Below are 19,871 nucleotides of genomic sequence, written 5' to 3' on the forward strand. Positions count from 1 at the left end.
GTAAAGGAGGACAAATCACAAAAGGCAGTTTACATGAGGTAAGTTTATAAAGCTTGCAGGCGCTATGGTTCCTTCTTTCTAGGGCGTTCTTAAACTACTTATTTGAGAGGTTATGCAGATGCAGAAATTCTTCCAACTTCATTGAGAGATCAGCGTTGACGTTGAAGTTCTTCCAAAATCTCCTATAGTAAAGTGGCGTGTAAATGAAACATACTAGGCTCCACATTGTCAAAGCCTTATTCGACTTTCTAAACTTATCAAGGACTATGATTGGATGGATGAAACTGATATATGTGTCATCTCTTTTCTCTCTCTATGCATTGAGAAATCTTTTCTGCATGTTTTGTGTTCTATAGGGTCATCATTTTCTTAATACTTTCATACAAGTTTTGTATCCTTGGAAGCTATAATGTCCAAGTAGTTTTATCCTTAATGTCCTGTTTTTGATGTTTTCAGTGTCTATTTGGGGTTATACCAAACGTCAAGTCACTAGGAAAATCTTCGTCAAAGGTGGTTGACATATTGAAGCGCATGGAAGTGGAAGAACCAGTTGACATTTCAAATGTATGAACTACTTTTTCGTCTAATTTTTCTTGGTATGGAAAAGATGAAATCGAGCAGCCACTGATCAATTTCTGAGTTCTAACTTCAGGTTGCAATCCCAGAGATCAATTCTATCATTTTGCTGGATAGAGAGGTAAGTTTTAGTGATGACTTTCTTGTGAATTCAAGTGTGTTTCAATTAGCTGAAAATGGTCATAGGTATTTTCTATAGTGAGGAAAGCATTCTACCCCCCAAAAAACACTTTATTTCCCATGACACAAAATTCAGATGTCTTTGTCTTCATTATAGGGTGTGGTTATGTTGACTGTCAGATGACTAATGTTTCCTTTGGGGATTGCTCTGGCATGTGTTGCATGCTTGGAAAACCTTCCGTCTGATGTGAACTCTTATAGATTGAGAAAAAATTGAGAATCCTTTTTAGACAACTTGAGAATTTTTTGGTCAATGTGGGGGGCTGTTTTGACTCTTTTACTAGGCCTCATTGACCGTCATTTCATTCCAGCGCTCCTGTGATTTAAATCCTGTTTCATTAACCTCCGAATGAAATGACCAGATGACTTAAACCTTAATTAGGAGGGATTTCATCAAACATAGTTTTCTTCATCAAGCATTCAAGAACAGTGGTTCAAGAACAAGAGCAATATGATGAGCTAAGGGTTCCACACAGAAGATGCCACGTGAGCTTAGGTTCCACACTGGTCTCTGGGCTACAGCACGAGGAGGCTCCTGGGTGATGAGTCCGCATGCACAAGGATCACCCACTCGAAGAATCTACAAGTACATGCCGTATTGCAAAGCGCAAGGAGGTAATTCCAAACAGTGACGGTGCGGAGGAAGATAGGGAGAGATACCTTCGCGACATTATCTCTCGCTAATGAAGTCAATGATCGCAAGCAGTTGGGGTGAAGCCCTTGGGAAAGGATGAGTCGTATCAAGAAGAATAACATGTGAGGTTGGCCAGCAGGACGTGCCTGAAGGCACAACTAAAAGAGAGCAAACATCAGGTGCAAATCAAGAGGAAGGTTGGGTGAGAATGGGCCAGCATCTGGCGGGGAGTTTCTCTCAGACCTGGGTTCACCAATGCCTGAAGTGTGGACACTGGGTGAAGGAATGCCTAGGCTTGCTAGTATGTCACAAGTGTAGGGGAATGGGACATTGCCACTGGGACTGTCAGATGGGAGAACAAAGGAACGAATGGCTGATGGTTCCCAAGCTGGAGACTAAGAGCCTAGGAGTACTCCAAAGGAAAGGGAACACCCGAGTGGAGAGGGGAGAGAGGAAGAGACACCATGGGGTTTTCAAGGGGTTCCCCGCTTACCAGAGGCACCCTGATGATTGAGGAGGTGTGACGAGGTCTTCAGTAGAAATTTCAAGTCCTCTCGGGATATTGGATTTCTTCGTCCATGGGACCTCTATGACAGTATACATTGCAGTCACTGGATGGTTGCAGGAGGTCAAGGGAAGAGCAGAGTTAAAATTATGCCAGTTCCTTCCGAAAGATGGAGCCTCAGTGGGGGCGCAAAACAAAGTCATCCTGGAAGCTCGGGGTTTCCCAGTGGGATAGGAGGCCAGGCCAGTTTTGGTGACATTGGCAAATTCTAGCGAGTCCTTTCATCTGGACTAGAATCAGGGACCCCAACATGTTGTTAGTGGAGATAAATGGACTTTGGGAAGCCGCACCATCATCTTTGATCCGATTTTGGGGCCCAGAACTTTCGGGGTTCAACTCTCCGCGCGGTTGCTGTTGCCTTTGCCTGCTCTGTTGAGTATGGGATCACTGGAAGAAAAACACTAGAAAGGATTATTGTAGGGGGGAATAGTCATCAGTAGTGGAGGAGGCCACCCAACCCACTATTGGGCAACACAGACAGGGCCTATCCCAACCCGACCCAATAACAAAGGGGGTCGAAAGCACGATGAAAGCTGACATCTATCGTGATGACGACAAGCAGTAGGCATTCAGAGGGAGCAGGAGGGAGAGCTCGGAACAAGGGAGTCGGCGTTGGCCGTAGAGGCACATCAATCATTGGAGAAGCTCGAGAGATTGGCTCTCAAGACATGCATCAAGTGGGAAATTGGAACACAGTGAGGAAGGCAAGATCTGAAGGCAGCAGCAGAGTTGAAGACCAGTGTCCCTGAAAAATCATGATGGGGGACACTCGAGGGGAAGGGCTGGTATACTCAAGAAAGAAATTGAGAATGATTTATGAGTGGGGAATCATAGTGCAGGTGAAGGCAGGGAAAAGAAGATGGGTGAAGTTAGCTGCGGAGGGCCGTTAAGATGTGGAATTAAAGTGGACAAATGGGCCTGTAGACCGTCAAAATAGAGTAAGCAGAGCAGGTTGGATAGCTGAATGAGAGGGAGAAGGACCTCCTTTTAAATTACCGAGTAAAGGAGATCGCTGCAGTGGGACTGTAGCTGTAACAGAGCAAGGAAAGGAGAATATTTGTTCAACCTTGAATGTGTCTCTTGGAATGTTTGTAGCCTCCAGGATGAGCAAAGGCGCAGAATATTGGGAAGCTATCTGAGAAAATGGGGAGCCACGATGGCGTGATTAGATGAAACTATGTTGGGTAGGTGCTTGGGACGAGAATGGATTATGGTGGGAAGAGGTTTCCTCGAGGGATTCCTTGCAGTTAATGTGGTCAGATAATCTGGGGAGTGGTTGGAACTTGGAATGAGGTAGTGCTCTTGAAAATGGGCGCTTGGGACAGGTCAATTTGCCGCAGCAGTCAATCTGAAATGACAAAGGGATGATTTTGAAATGGTCATTATCTCAGGCTATGGTCCAACAAATGCCATAAGCAGGATTGACCTTTGGACAGATTTGGCTGACCTGGTGTCCACGTTGCAGGGATGTTGATTGTTGCTAGCGGGAGTTTTAGAGGTGAGGGGCTGACCCAACGATGTGGGACGGCCAACGATTTTCTTTGAAAACCATCAGACATAATGGTCAGGTTCGAAGAATTTTGTCAAGGGAAGGGTGGTATGGAGAGAATTTACAGATCTTATCTTTTCCTCCTGCCGAAATGCCAAGGAGCCACCAGACTTGAGGCTTCAGACTCAGTTCATTATTCAACTCCATCTACCTCATTGTTTCAAAAGTGTTGGTAAACATGTTGAGGGAGGTGAACAGGGAACTAGTATGGCCTTCCCAGTTAGCTTTCATAATAGGAAAATTATTGGTAGACACTGCAATTGCTGCAAGAGAGATTAACATCATGGAGGGGAGGAACTAGAGGGTTTATGTGGAAGGTTCATTTCGCCAGGCCATACAACTCACTGACCTGGGATTTCCGTGGGCATTTACGAAAAGGAGAGGCGTCCCCAAGGAATGGATCATGTGGGATAACTCTAAATCTTTTTCAGTGTTAGTGAATGGGCACACGGAGGAAGGGGGAATTCAACCACAATAAGGGGTGTCAGGCAAGGATGGTCGCTTCTCTCGTTATTGTTTGTCCTGGCAGTGGATGCACTCACCATGTGTACCAGTAAGCATGCTCTCAAGGACTTTTGAGGGATTAGCAGACAATGAGCTATTGTGACAGCATTGCATGATAACGCCACCTTCTTTTTAGAAGGCTCAGTGGATGAGGCAAGCAACTTGTCCACTCTACTCAACTTATTTGCAGATTTTTCTGGTCTTGAAATCAGTTGTGCAAAATCAGCCATTCTGGGTAGTGGGCAATCCCAAGAAGAAGAGATTCAGTGTGTATAGGCCTTGAGAACCCTGATTGCGAGACTACCTATGCATAATTCTGGCCTGTTACTGTCAATGGAGAGAATGACAAACACATATTTGCAGCTGATTGTTGAGAAGGTAGAATGGCATTTGGAGGAACAGCAAATGAAGGTGTTGTCAAGAGGGGGGTGCTTTGTGTTACTATGGTCTATACTTTCAGAGATTCTCATTTTCTATCTTGCAGAGTTCAAGATGCCAGCAGAATTAGGGAGAGACTTGAAGGCCTGATGAGGTGTCCTGTGCATAGGCTCTGGGCCAGAGCAAAGGCATGGACTCGCAATGGTTGCACGGGAAATTTTTATACAGACTATTAAGTTGGGAGGACAGGGGGCCTTGCAGGTACAAATTAAGAGTATGATGCCACTAAAGAAGTGGATTGCAAACATCTTGAATCCCTGGGATGAACTTGTCATCCATATATTGTGGGACAGTTTTGGTTGGGGCCTGAATTGGGGAAGGAGGGTGACCCAGTGCAAAGGTGATACAGTCCCTGCTGGGGAATGTATCGAGAAGGAAGACGGAGGAGGTGACCCTGGCGGGATGGATAACACTAAGGGGAATGAGGGTGGCGGAGGAGCGATGGAGTGGGCGGGAAGAGACCCGACAGAGCTTATGTCGTTGAGTGAGATAGTAGCTGCCAAAGGGAAACACTAGATTTGTAACTTCATGTCCTGCCCTTCAACGAGGAGGGCTACTTATTTTAGGGGAAGTGCAAGACGAGAATGCAAAGTTGAGAATGCCCCTAGTGGGCTTACTAGAGGGAATAGATCGTAACATTACTCCCCCCTTCAATCACAGCTTGCCCTCAAGCTGGTATGTCGTCGTTAGTTGTCAAGTTGGCACAGGACGTCATTGGCGTGCAGCTCACTGTTGGGCATGACAGTGTGAATATTGAGGGTTTTATGACAGTGATACCCTGGCAAAAACCTCTCATTGCACTGATAGCAGAGGCCTAGAGCTTTACGAGTGAGAAATTCTTCTTCGGTCAGGTTGAGCTGGCGAGAGCGAGTGGGGGTTTTGCGGTTGATAGTCTCCATTGTGAATGCTAGGACCTTTGGATCCTTGAGGGCGCGAGGTCCTTGGAGGTGGGCTGAGGACCATTTGATGAGGTCATTCGTGGTCTGCGAGTTGTAGTGGTTGACTTCACCTGGGATTTGGGCTACAAGGTGGCATGGAGGGGGTTCATGCCCGTTTCTTCGGCAAGTTCTGGGAGGTAGCCAGTAAGCTCCATAAAATTGGACACGAGCTCGTGCATTGCTCGTCCATCTTGGCACAGGTTGAACAAGCAGCAGCAAGTGTCGCTGGGCTTGAGTCCAAACCGCCGGTTGAACTGGCACTTGAAGTCAGCCCAGCTTTGGAAGCCCATCTCATTGTCAATGTAGAAAAACCAGGAGGACGCTGGTTGAACAGGACGCTGTCCTGTTCAAACAGGTCCATTGGGCATCGTTGGCAGTGTATTGCTCTACGCGACGCAGCCAACACTCTGGATCACTGCTGGAAAAGACTGAAAGGTCACCAAAGATCACCGCGGTGTATGCATATGGTGGCGGGGTACCAAAGGTGGATGATCGGTAAGTACCTTGGGGCCGCGACCAAGGGTTCCGCGAAGCTGATAGAGATGCTCACTGGTGTTGTCCCGTGTGTTGTCGTCGACGTGGTGCATCGGGCTGCAATCGTGGCAAGGCATGACTGATGGGAGGCGAGTCCATTGGCGTGATACCCTGTACTGAGGTTGGTCGTCGATGAAGTCACCTCCGCATTGGCAGAGATGGGGTGCAAAGGGTTCAATCTGATCTGTCTGATAGAGTGGCGACATGGATCGCCTCATGAGCGGCTCCGCACTTGTGAGGCCACTCGGGCGGTTGTTTCTATGGTTGTTGTCCAGCTTCCCCTGCCAAGGATGGCCCTGAAGGCTGGTGGGTCATGGACAAGGTCCCATGCAGAGGGCAGGAGCCGTGCGAGATGGTCGGTTGGCGAGGGCGTTCGGCGCCATGCCTGGGTGGTGTGCGCCTGCTGACTGGTGCTCTCGTTGCTTTCGGGGACGATTCGAGCTGCTCAGTGGGAGCCCTGGAAGGCTTGGACAGTGTCAATCGTCTGATCCGGCCCCACAAGCGCCCGTAATGGTTTGCCTAGCTGAAAACGCCTCGCAAGGGTCCTAGTTGGCAAGTCACATGGAGGAATTCATTGATTGGCCTAAGTGCCGTGTCACCCCGCTAAATCTGCCCTGCAAGGGTCCCAGTTGAGCCAGTCGCAGGGAGGAATCCCTTGATCGACCCAAGCACCGCATTGCCTGACTTTAGTCAGGTCCCAGTGAGCCCTAATGAGGGTGCTCCCCTGGAATGGGCCTGCATGGAGCCTTGTTGGACCGGACTTGGGAGGGAAACCATTAACTGGCCCATTTGCTGGGTCATCTACTAGGGGTGGGCCCGTGAGGGCCCAAAATGGGCGGGTCGTGGGAAAAAACCCCACATTGGGTCCATTTTCTGGGTTACCTGCCCAAGACAGCCCACCAGATGGCAGGTCGGACCACCTCTGGTGCTGGCGCGACAGCGGCGACGCACTATGGCTCTGATACCAATGATATGATCCCTGCCAGGGAAAGTATAGAGAAGGAAGAGGGAGGTGACCCTTGTGGGATGAACGATGCAGAGGGGGACGAGGATGGCGGAGGAGCAGTGGAGTGGGTGTCGATGGAGGGGAAGAGGCCCAGTAGAGTGGACATCATTGAGTGAGAAAGTAGCATCCAAAGGGAAACACCAGATTTGTAACTTCATGTCCTGCCTTCCTACAAGTCAGGCTACATATTTGAAGGGAAGTGCAAGATGAGAATTGCCCTAGTGGGCTTACTAGAGGGAATGGATCTTGACAAAAGAGACATTGCCTTTATGCAAGGGACTCCCCTCTTAACAGCCATATAATATCGATAAATAACAGATGACTTCATTAGCTGCCATTTCAAGTCACCCAGTATAACCCACGTTGCCCTCAGCTATTCCTCTCCTAGGAAATATGACGGACCTATCATCACATTTTACTTCGATTTAACTCTGTGGTGCAAAGTTTTCATTTTGATGTACGTATCATCGTGTGTGTAGGATAGGGAATGACAAAATATTTCTAACTGCTGGTTGTGTCTTTGGCAGGTTGACATAATTACGCCTATGTGCTTCAATCTGACATATGATGGTATAATTGATGAGGTGCCTTCTGAAATTTCCTTTGATTGCCAGATATCCATTTTTTTCTTTCACGAAGGTTTACGACATTTTTCTTGTAAATACATACTTGTTAATGGGACTCTGTCTGGAAGGTCTGATTTCCTCAAAATTCCTTCATGCTTTTGTGAAATATGTGGTTCTTTGGAATCGACTCAAGGACATGAAAATGAACATATTCCCTCGATGCACTTCATTTGATTTGGTGGATGACACAACTGATAAATTAGACATTTTCTCATATCTTTCCCTCCATGATGCACTACTAAATCTGTAATGTGCATTTCTAGTTCGGTGTATCTACTTTAATCAATTTATGTGACATTCTTTAATTTTAACTGTTTAATCTATCATATTTCATCTAGGTTATTTGGTGACACGTTTTCTAGTTTAGGGTATTGGTTTTTGATGTAACCAATACCCTAGAAAAAGACTGCGTTGATTCATTAGGATCTTGGGAGACTAATTTATAACAGGATACATTGGGGCCACGATGATGGGCCAACTGACCTAGTTTAAAAGAAATACACCCAATGGGCCGTTGTAAGGTGGACCCATAAGGATACATAAGTAATGAAAAAGAGGGAAAGTAAATTAGCTAAGTCTCATCGATCACAGTCTGATATGATGAAATATGGTAAGATCCCCGGCTCAGGGGCATAATCGATCCACCCTTATAACACAATTTCCAATCAAAATGATATTCCAAGTGATCAAGACACGTTCACAATAATTCACAGAGACAAAAGAATGAGGGCCGACAGAGAAGTTCCAGGGGTAGAGAGTAGAGAACGGCAATGGTTGAGAGGATGGCGAAGGGATTGCCGAAGAACAGACGTTGCTCAGCAGGGGGACGAGGTCAGGCCTGTGAGCACGGAGAGGGAGAGTCACAACTGGAATGGAGCAGAGGTTAGGGTACTAGGGGGACTCACAAGTGATCTTCTTCTTTCCCTACCTCCAGGAGGAATGCCTTAAGTAGGTGCCAAAGTGGGCTAGGACTGCACCTCTGGGTTGGGCCACTGTCGGGTCTTCTTCCGGGCATAGACGCTGTGACTAATCATACCAAAATACCAGTGATGACCCAGAAGATGCAACACATCAGGGCCAAGAAAATCAAATGGTCCACATGAGAAGCATTCAAATAGGTTTATATTGGCCATCATAGGGAATGTCTTCTATATAAAGTTCACCATAAGTCTGTGTGAACAATAGGTGACCTACAGTGGTGTAAGTTAGCCAGCCTCGCTGTCAGGACCAATTTTCACATTATAGATTTGCTTGCAGCTGCCGACTGCTTTTGAGGAATCCCTGGAAACTTAAGTCCTTTTACCATTGACATTTAAGGCATGCATATCTTCATAGCGACCCACCAACGAGGATGACTGGAGGCCACCAAAACAGTTCGAGTAAAGGACATCTGACGAAGTGATGAGAACATTGAAGTATAAAGGAATATATAAGATAAGTTCTCAACATGGGAAAGAGGGTGGTGAGTGCAAGATCATGATTCCCTGTGAAGTGTAGCAGGTAAACTTTAAGCTATATAGGGGATTACCTTGTGAATTGCAGGCTGGTCAGGTGATGAAAAGGTGGGACCAATGGACAGGAGGATGTCCACAACAAGGTCAGGAGAGGAGGTTGCACAGGAAACCCATCGAAGGTGGCTAACGTAGGAGAAGGAAGGCGAGGAGATGGTAGAGGCCATAATAAAAAATGAAGCCAGGAAGGGTGTAACGTTGGTGGGAAGTAAAGGTGGATTGGTTTGTGACAAGGGACGACCAAGTGACATCAGCCGAGATAAGATGGCCGTGTAAGGAAGGACTAAAACTTTGATTAACTTTTTGATAAGAAGGCAAGAAAAATGCCTTTTATACACTTGGAAAGTTACTTATATCAACCGCTCATTGCGGTACACAAGGCAAAGACAACCAAAACTTCAAGGAGGAAGGGAAAGAAGGGGATGAGTGGGATGTAGAAGAGAATAAGGAACTCGACTGTTCAAGACTGAGGTGGTCATGCGGTTAAAAAGATAGGCAGATATGAGGACTGCTACCCGGCTGACATGATGAACATTCTTATGACGGTAAATTACAAGTGGGAGATAACAATAAAAAAGTTACACACAACCTGTAAAACTGTGGATTTGTCTAGGTGAAGCAGAAGTACGGGCTGCAGGAGCTGGCTGGCATAGGTTGCACAGGTCCCTGCTCTCATATCATTTGCCAATTTTCTTCCCATTCTTGAGGTCCTGTATGGTAGTTAGGGATAAATATGATAGAAGCCCTTTGACTTCGTGTTAGACAAAAGTCAAGATTAAGAACAATGATTCAAAGGAAATTTAGGGCCACAGAAAAAAGTTAAAGATAAGAAAGGTTAAGAACAATGATTTGAGGCTAGAACCTTGGAGCCCTGACGTCTTGGATCTATCTGTAAATGTGACGGGCAAATAGAACAAAGAGTTTTGTTAGATGCACCTGCAATATGATGAGTGGCACCAGAATGGGTATTCTGAAATGCGGATGCATAGGAACTACCCTGCAAAGGCTGATGACTGAGAGTCTGCACAAGGCACTGCATACGCCGGAAACTGCAGGAATGATGGTATGGATTGAGCACTAATTCAGGTATTCAGGCTTAGAATCAGCATGCCCCCTGTGAGGTTTCCGTACAGGATACAAAGTCTTGATTACAGCCTAGTGCAGCCAGGCTCCTGAGATTTTGACCCCAGCCTTTCCCCTTTCCCATTATAATTTCTAGGACCGTGGCTCTTTGCCATGTCATCCCCAGAAATAAGCTAACTTCTGGGACAGTAGCATCAGAAGAGAAAACTGGCAACTGAGTTGAGGCGGTCACAGGAGAGGCTTGTGCAACTCACTGATAAACCTCTGCGAATGAGGGCAGTTCAGTGCCACTTTAGATCTGGCTTGAAAAAGCCTCATACTTGGCTCAAACTTTACTGTGTAATATTATCAGATTCAACTGGTCGCAGTCCCTGATGGCACGGAAATAATAGTGTGCACAATAGGAATAACGCCCACTGAGATGAATAACCTCTCTGGAGTGTACGACCTGGTTGCAATCCCCTTCAAAGTCCAGAACAGACAACGGTCAAGTCCTACATCCTTTAAATATTTCTTGCGTAAATATTGGCGAGGTGGACCCACAGGAATCTTATAATGATGTAAAGAAACCACAGAGGCTCTACTGCTCTCCGTGGAGTTTGAGACAACCATCCAAAGATTGGAAATGCGCACAGCTTCATCAGAAAGAGCAACATCATTAGTGGACGGACAGTGCCTGAGCAGGGACACAGCAGTTGAGGATTCCAGTGGCATATTCTGTGGTGTGTGCACTGGTGGCCATCACTTCGACATGGAGCTTTGATACCATATGAGTGTGAAATCACCATATTCTGTGAAGAAGTACCGACATACTAATATGTTCTTATTTCCCAAATGGATCTTTGTTGTTCTAAGTTCATTTGGGGCATTATGGTCATTTGACTATTAGGTATTTCCTCTGAAAAGCTGTAGCCCTCCCTTTTGGAGGGCAGCCGAGAAGTATGTAGTTGATGTCATCTCTAACTTCTCTGTGTCTAGGTCCCTTCTCTCCCTCAGTGATCTCCGGCCCCTGTTATCATCTCTATTTCTATGCACCTTCAGGTGGTTCGTCTCTGGCAGATCCCTGTTTTTGCTTGGCCTCTGCTCCTCCCCCTTTCCCAGTATGAACCTCAATCGAGGTTCATCTCACTTACATACACATAAATGAACATGGGAGAGATACCGAGTGATGGAAAGAGAGGAAAAGCCCATATCCCTTTGCAAGAAGCACAGTGTTTTAACAATCATGGCGTGAATTATCAATTTATTCGTTGAGCATGCAGATTTTTATGAGCATGGTTATTGAGCATGGAGATACTGAGAATTGGAAAGTGAGGAAAGGCCTAGGATCCCATAACAAGATGCACATCACGTTTTAACAATTAGGCCTTGATTTCTCAATTTATTCATTGAGCATGTAAATCTTTTATGTAATTGTCTCTCAGTTTATATTAATTCAGACAGTATTTTTTATTAATAGATGTGCCTCTCAATGTTCATAGATTTTACGAATAAACAATGGCTCAGTTGATCTTGATGCATCGATTATGGGTGCTCAGCAAGATGGCAAAAAAATGAAGGTCCCGCTAAACTCTAGGTAATTATGGTTGTTTTCATAGTTATATGTTTCCCATGTGTTGATAATGATATCAATGCCCTTCTTCAATTTATTTTTCAGTGATAAACTCTACAAAGAGATTCGAGATCTTCAATTTGGGGTCGTAATGCAGGTTGTTGGCGTCTCCTTTTTGTTGCTTTCTCGTAAACTGTTTATTTGATACTCAGTTGTTTCCCTTTGGATAAAAAATTGTCTTTTAAAAAAATTACCCCCTTCTTTCTTTTTTCTAATGCCATCTTTATTTGAATACTATTCAGATGCTGCGTGAGAGAGCAATGACAATGAAGCAAGACTATGCTGAAATATCCTCTGTAAGGAAAATCACTCAATTTCAATTTTCTTGGCTATCTCATTTTAATTGTAACGAAATGTTTTATTGTCATTTTTTCCTGAACGAAAAGTATGTTTGCAGATCTGCGCTTGATGCTCTTCTTTATGCGATATCCCTTCATAAGTCTTGAAACTTTTAGAATCTGGATATTAATGAGATATAGAGAAGGTTTAGTGGGCTTAGGGCCGCAGGCGGGGGGGGGGGGGAGGGGGGGGGGGACTTTGTCACCTTAAATAAGGGTTAGAGACCAAAAGGCACACAAGCTTACCAATTTTACTTAATTGTGTGTTCTCTCCTTTTTTCCTCAAGCTATAACAGCTAGCTTTGGACGGACTTCTCACAGATCTCAGTGAGCACTCAAACCTTGTCAAACATCTGAATCCAAGATAGTGCTAGAGCAAGAACTAGGTGCCTTTGCTATCAGTTTTTGCAATGGGTTTTGTTTCTTCATTCCTTTTTATCATGTCACAACTTTACAGTCTAATTGTGATCCCGTGAACAAGTTCAGAAGAATGTTTTTCAAAAACCTATTCACTGAAAAGATCACCTTTTAGCCATCTCAGGCTTATTGTAAATTCAATCTTTGATATGATTACCATTAAATTCATCTCTGAATAGGATCCCCAACCATTGGCAAGGGTATTTCTGGCCTTTTCTCTTAGATTAGATCCCTACACATAGTGTAGCCCTCCCTGAAGGAGAGTCGACAAAACTCAGTTGTGAACTGAAAGGGATTAGGGGTCAATCCAGCCTGTAATGATTGATATCTTTCTATCCTTCTCTCTAGAGTTCTACCTTTCTTGATCCATAGATCCTTCCCTGGTAGAGATCTACACCAAGATCCCTAACAATGGTGCTAGGGAAGTGATACGAGCCAAATTCAGAAATATAAATGAAAGAGGCAAGCGGCAAGGCCTGTTGAGAATCCTTGCTAAAATTAGAGTTTGCGGCACTATAAATAAGAGGGGGACATTTTCTAGAACGGCAGTTTTGAAGAAGTATTGGAGTAGCAGGCAGCCAAGGAGATTCTCCTCGACTGAAGAGAAGGGGGTACCGATGCGGCCTTCCGCGACTCGACGAACCAGCTGATCCAGCCGTTCGTGAAACATCTTCGTTCCTTCCTAAGCATCTTCCTTTTTCTTATTTTCGTTGTCCACTCGTTGGAGTGGTTTGAACTGATTATCACTTCAGTAGAAGGAGTTATTGTTTCTCCTTTTCTCTATCGAAGACTAGTGCCATCTGGGAAGTTCGGGGGGGTAACGTATCAGGAAGCTCCTACAGGGAGTGATCATAGGAGATTGGAATGGTTGGATAAAAAAACTGATATGATGTAGGCAAATCAACAAAAAGACTAATGAAATAGTGGAACTCCTTCATCGGCTGATGGAAAGGATGGAATGCCGCCTCAAGCATCTACCACCACTGCCATTTTTGACAAGGGGAATGCCGAATGAGGATATCCACACCAACCAGTTCAGTCAAAATTTTTAGTTGATCAGAAGTTAATGGGCTGGCGTTACAATTTTACTGCAGAAGACAACTTTGACATGAATGGTGTCACCAAAAGACAGACAGGTGAATCAAACTAAGCAAGACCCACAGACATGAATGGTGACATGAATGGTGTCGCGTTGTTTGTTGACACGAATGGTGTCGCGTTGTTTGTTGACATGAATGGTGTCACCAAAAGACAGACAGGTGAATCAAACTACGCAAGACCCACAGAGGCAACAAACAATGCGGCAGAACCAACCTAGACCATACCAAAAGTAGTAGATCCTAACCCTAATTACTTATGTATCCTAATGAATGGTGTCGCGTTGTTTGTTGACATGAATGGTGTCACCAAAAGACAGACAGGTGAATCAAACTAAGCAAGACCCACAGAGGCAACAAGCAACGCGACAGAACCAACCTAGACCATATCAAAAGTAGTAGATCCTAACCCTAATTACTTATGTATCCATAAGGGATTTCGGAATCGTATCAGAGTCAACAATGGGCATCCAGCCTGAAACCGATGGACATCTAGAAGTCGACAAGAGGGGATCGAAATGTTACATGCACATCGGAGAATCCACAAAGTGGGCACATTGAGCTGATTATAATCATTGTACTTTACACCATTCTTCCACTTGAATCCCATATTTAGGGATTTGCATATGAATTACCAGAGCAGAGAAGGCAGAGTCAGTTGGCCGATCTTTGCAGTTGCCATATGGGAAGACAGCAATCTCATATCTTACTCTCAGATAAGGTGAGATCCATACCCATTAGGATTAGAATAGTTAAGAGAACAAAAAGGACATAAACACAAATATGCAAGTCATGAGGACAAAACTAAAAAAGATGAAATCCGACTATGCTCTTCAACAGTATAGCTGGCTACATTGGGCTGAGTATAGTTATAACACTTTATACCTTTCTTTCACTAAGATGTCTCACTTCAAGAATATCTACAAAAAAGATCAGGCATCCTTGTTAAGATGGAGCCCTAGAAATGCTTATTGATTCAATTGATGAATTGCTGACAGAAAGAGATCCCATCTTACAGTAATTGAAGGTACATCTGGCCAAAACTCACGCCATTAGGAAGTCCTAAGCTGGCCCGACTAGGATTAGTGAGGAGTTCAAAGAAGAAGAATTTGTTTACATCCATATATGACTCTACAGGATTATCGATTGTACAGGATTTATTTTTCCCTGTGAGTGGCAACTTGAAAATGATAAGATTATATACTTAAAACTTTTGGGACTGCATTATAAAATTTATCAAAGGTAGCCCTGTGCCTACAGCAAGGAGTTATAAAGAAACCTCGAGCTTTGCCCTTGGAAATTACTAATTCCTGCTTTCTAAGCAAGGTGCTGTAGAACCTATGACAAAGATTTTGTGTTTGCTTCTTGTCCTGGGGAGTTGGAAAGTGCTGTTATTAAATGATCATTGCTCATTAAAATGTCATTTATATTTGTGCATCTATTTTCAACTGATGTGATTGTTTTGAGTTTGACGAAAAATTGGTTGTTTCAGTCTCACTACATCTTATCCCGTCTTTTGTCTATATGCCTATCAATCCCAGTTCAAGAACAAATTGATCCACGCAGTTACTCAATCTTTGAACTAGAATTGATACTCCCAATTGATCACAAAGCATCTACAGCGTTCATAGACAGTCAAGATAGGGAGAGACAAGAGAGAGAGAAAGAAGTTCCCAGGGTAGAAAAGGAGAGAACAAGAATGATAGGGAGATGCCGAACGATCGACGACAAATGGTTGTTGCTCGGCAGGGATGACGACGTCGACCTGTGAGCACGGAGAGGGAGAGTCATGACTAGAACGAAGTAAGGGAGAGGGTAAAAATGGAACTCGCAATGATCTTCTTCCTGCCCTTCTCCCAAGAGAGGGCTCAAATAGCGCCGAAACGGGCTGGGCCTGAGCTGTCGGATCGGGCTGCTGCTGTGTCTTCTTCGGAACATAGACGCGCTGACGGATCATATCAGGGATGTGTATATTTCCGCTTTAATTATTCTGCTCTTCGTGGATCTATAATTTTTTTCGGGAGGACAACTGATCTTGGGTGATCTTCCCCCATTTTTTTTTAAAAGAAATGGATCTCTATTTTGTATTCCATGTAAAATAACACTGGCTCTGAAGGTAAAGCTTCCGTGGATGAGTAACTGTGATCTAACTCAGGCTTCAAACTTTCCAGACTCGAACTGTATCGGAACTTAAGGACTTTGTCAAGAAACTCAATACACTTCCAGAGATTTCCGTGAGTTTGGGAATCAGTCTTTTTGGTTTTCTGTTCACTGCAGTTCTTTAGATTTCAATGTTGTTTCCCTCTTCAGAGACATGTAAATCTTGCGCAACATCTGTTCACCTTTACATCAAAGCCATCATTTAGTGCTCGTCTTGACATTGAGCAGACAATTTTGGAGGGTGAGGCATATGACATGTAAGTTGATCTGCGGAATTATATTTGTCGTGCCATTTTCATATTATTGAAATTTCTTTCCGCTTATATTGGCTTCTATTTGTTAAATAATTTAAGTGAATAGAGATGTATAATGTACTTTTTCTCTCTTTTACTTTGTATAACTGTGCATGTATAGATCAGTAAACGATACGAGTCCAATTTTCCCTCATCTTTGAGGCCAGGAATATTTGGCTTTATTTTGTTTTCTTTTTCTATTGTTTATGCACAATATGGAGAACATTAACAAGGTCTTTGAATTTTCTTCCCACCAATTGAACAGTTGTTTTGAATACATTGAAGAAATGATTCATAAACAGGAGCCCCTTATCAGTGTCTTAAGGTTGCTTGTATTATTCTCCGCCACCAATGGGGGTTTGCCAAAGAAGAGCTTTGACTATGTAAGGTAGTTTTCTCTTTTCATGTCATCTTTCTTTGGTATAGAATATAAATATTTAATATATATATATATATTATGGCTCTAAATTTCTGTTACAGAAATTTTGTAATGAAATGATTGTGATAGGGAGCTACAAATATTTCAAAAAGTTTGTTTCGAAATTAAAGATGATTAATTAACTTCACCCATTGCACCTGTACACTTTTGCGGAAAGTTTTCATGTTTTTATCAATGCTGGGTCATGGATTTATTCCGATGTGATATTTGTGTTATTCATCTATTTCAGGAGAGAACTGCTTCACAGCTATGGTTTTGAACATATGTTCACATTAAGTAATTTGGAGAAAGCTGGATTGTTCAAGAAACAGGTGCTGAATAACTGTTTCTTAAAAGAGTTTCAAGTGATTTGACATTCAAAAAATATTAATTAACTTCTTTTTCTTACTTTCTGTGTTGACTTAGGAATCAAAAAGCAACTGGCAAAGCCTCAATCGTTCTCTAAAGCTGCTCATGGATGAGAGGGACCCTTCTAAGTATACATTTTCCCATTCCTTTTTCTGTTTCTTTTGTAGACGTGCATCTTTTTTCAGCTTGTTCGGTATTTTTTGCTTCTCTTTTAAATTGTTTTCTTGGTTGTGGCCGACAAATTTATGCTTTTCTCATTCTGTACTTTGATTATTATTTCAGTCCAAGTGATATCTCGTACATTTACTCTGGCTATGCTCCTGTAAGTGTTCGGCTTATTCAACATGCAATTCGATCTGGCTGGTAAGTTAAATGTTTCTGTTTGAGCTTTACATTGAAGTTGCACTTTAGTTATTGTGCAGATGAAATATCTCCGTCCTCTTTTGTCAAATTTTCATTCATTTAATATACTTTTTCCAGTTCAATGCCGATGGACTCGTCTTGTATAAAATACATCAATATCAACATGGAAATTCATTATTTTAATTTTTTTAATTCTCAAATACTAAATAAATGGAAACAATAGCTCAGTAGATCTCATATCCGAGCCCTATGATCTTGGATATCCCAGGCACCCAATTGAAGAAGTCTTGAAACTTTTGCCTGGGCCGCATCTCGAACTTAAGAGAGTAAGTTTCCCATCTCTTGTTTTCATTATCCTAGTTCAATATTATGATAAAGAAATTGACTCTTTTCTTCAGGGTGTTTCTTCCAATTACTCTTATCAGGACCCCATTGGGAGCTTTGACAGGTGCCCCTTATTAAACTTCTTTTTCGAAGAATATAATAGCTGGTTTACTCAGATCAACTTTCTTTTACATTTGGGGGGGAGTTACGTTACTTCACTTGTTAATCCCATCCCATGCATGCTTAACATGTATGGCAATGAAGACCAAGGAACCAAGGGTATCCTCTACTCTTGCAGAAAATAAAATGGATTTCCAAAACATTTCAGGTCGCCAGATGGGCATCGTTCCCTTGTGCTTGTGGTCTTCATAGGAGGCGTGACTTTTGGGGAGATCTCCGCCCTCCGTTTTCTCAGTTCTCAGGTTCACGATGCACATCCATTGTCCATTCAAAACCATCTATCATATCCATCTTCCCAACTTCCATTCGCTGCATGAATGCAGGAACGTGCAGGCTATGACTTCATTGTTTTAACAACGAAAATCATCAATGGCGACACGTTGCTTGAAACCCTCGTAAGCAACAGCATGCAGAATTGAGCTTTGGTTCTGTTAAATCTATGGTGATCTATCGATAATGAGAGGATGAAGAAGAATGCAAGGTACAGTCTGTTCTCGTCGACAACTTATAAGCATCCTTGTACAAATTTTTTGTAGGGTACTAACATTATTCTTCCCCAGAAATCTCACAATTGGTGAAGAAGGAAATGGATATCAAATCCCAGATAAGTGTAGTTGTGATTGACCATATCAAATTTTGATTAATCAAAAGGATTGATCAATCAGACTAGTTAGATTTATGGTTATATATCACTAAGTTGGTCATAAAAATAAAAATCATGGACACATAATCTGTACGACCCAACTCTAGGTTTCCACATCGGTAAGACCTTTGTTGAAGTAGATCATTATTGTGTAGGGGTCAACCGGCACTGACAACCAAGATCCCCCTCATGGAAAGTAATATTTGGGAAATTTGGGATGGGTAGTGCAGTCCTTAACAGGACTCCTATTGCTCGATATCTTACCAGAGGATGGTGAAGAGGGTATATGGTGAACCACTTGGCAGATGACAACCTATCAACTTATGATTTTTTCTCTCTCTTGAAGTTCCCATTGCAAGCACTACAAATGGGCATTGGAGACAGACTGAAAAGTGGTACATAGGTGACGGAATTATCTTAGATTTCCTATATAAAATTCCAAGTGAGACCACGTGGAATTATCTTAGATTACCTGACATCTTCATCCATGTTTACACATTCCATACCACTACTACATCCAGACTTCAATGTATACTCTATGAAACTTTTTATGTTCTAACGTGATGACACTCCTCTACAGACCTTGCATTTGTTTCCATAATATTCCTAAACCTATTACAGAATCATTCCTAGTGGAAGCTTCTGGAAGAATCTCCCAAGTCAAAATCAAGCTCTCCCTTTGCTGTAAGTGATATTTTCTTGCATTTCTTCTGTTTTCTTTTGGTCAAGATAAGCCTCAAACTTCTACAAAAGGAACCATGCTGATGTAATAACATGATATATTTTCTTTAAATATTGTTAATTGTACATGTTTATGTGTAAGAAAATGTGGTTCTTGGGATATCATTAACAGAAAACATCTATTCTGGTTATCGTAAGTAAAAGTTTCAGGTTATGATAAAATTGACTTTGAAATTACATATTTTTTAGTCATTTAACTTTTTTATTCCAATTAACACTTCAAGATTCCTTAGAATTCAAGATGTTTTGTTTCAGATGAGTATTTTATGGATTCCCTATGTGCATGCTTTGGAAAAATAATTTAAATGCAGAATTTGTTGGATTTTTTAGGATACATTGAGGATCCAAAACAATTCAAACAAGAGAGATGATAAAAGAAAATTCAGGTTAAGACCAAATTTGTTGATGATCATATCACCCTGTGCGGAAATAGATTTTGCTATCACATGTAGGGATGGGAAAAAAAAAAATTTCGTTTGCAGACATGCAAACGAAGACAAACAAACACGAACACGAACTGGGAAAACTCCTTCTGAACAGGTTCATGAACAGACGAACTGTTCACGAACTGTGGCATTCCAGATGATTCTTTCTGTTGCTCTCTCTTGCTGTCTCCCACCCCTTCTCCTCCCTCTCTTCTGTGGCCTCCCTTCCCTCCTCCCTCTCCCTCCCTCCCTCCCTCCCTCCCTCTCTCTCTCTCTCCTCGCCCACCTCTCCTCCCTCTCTCCCGTGGCCCCCCTCCCCTCCCCCCCCTCTCTCTCTCTCGTGGCCC

At 43.1% G+C, this 19,871-nt stretch overlaps 1 protein-coding gene across 1 annotated transcript in view; it reads left to right on the forward strand.

Annotated features, from left to right (window-relative positions):
* The window catches only part of ATVPS33 (Sec1/munc18-like (SM) proteins superfamily), a 31,956-nt gene extending 12,789 nt beyond the window's left edge, over window positions 1-19,167 (forward strand). Inside the window, exons 7-23 of the mRNA XM_078571477.1 lie at window positions 457-564; window positions 653-697; window positions 7,452-7,508; window positions 11,626-11,720; window positions 11,802-11,853; window positions 11,999-12,052; window positions 15,780-15,842; window positions 15,919-16,025; window positions 16,327-16,449; window positions 16,730-16,811; window positions 16,906-16,976; window positions 17,131-17,211; window positions 17,480-17,537; window positions 17,610-17,659; window positions 17,864-17,957; window positions 18,039-18,196; window positions 18,980-19,167. Coding sequence (XP_078427603.1) covers window positions 457-564; window positions 653-697; window positions 7,452-7,508; window positions 11,626-11,720; window positions 11,802-11,853; window positions 11,999-12,052; window positions 15,780-15,842; window positions 15,919-16,025; window positions 16,327-16,449; window positions 16,730-16,811; window positions 16,906-16,976; window positions 17,131-17,211; window positions 17,480-17,537; window positions 17,610-17,659; window positions 17,864-17,957; window positions 18,039-18,134 — 1,236 coding nt within the window. The 3' untranslated portion in view covers window positions 18,135-18,196; window positions 18,980-19,167. The remainder of the gene's footprint in view (window positions 1-456; window positions 565-652; window positions 698-7,451; window positions 7,509-11,625; window positions 11,721-11,801; window positions 11,854-11,998; window positions 12,053-15,779; window positions 15,843-15,918; window positions 16,026-16,326; window positions 16,450-16,729; window positions 16,812-16,905; window positions 16,977-17,130; window positions 17,212-17,479; window positions 17,538-17,609; window positions 17,660-17,863; window positions 17,958-18,038; window positions 18,197-18,979) is intronic.
* The last annotated feature ends 704 nt before the right edge of the window (window positions 19,168-19,871 follow it).

This window comes from Wolffia australiana, chromosome 2 (genome assembly GCF_029677425.1).
Source record: "Wolffia australiana isolate 7733 chromosome 2, ASM2967742v1".
Lineage (NCBI taxonomy): Eukaryota > Viridiplantae > Streptophyta > Magnoliopsida > Alismatales > Araceae > Wolffia > Wolffia australiana.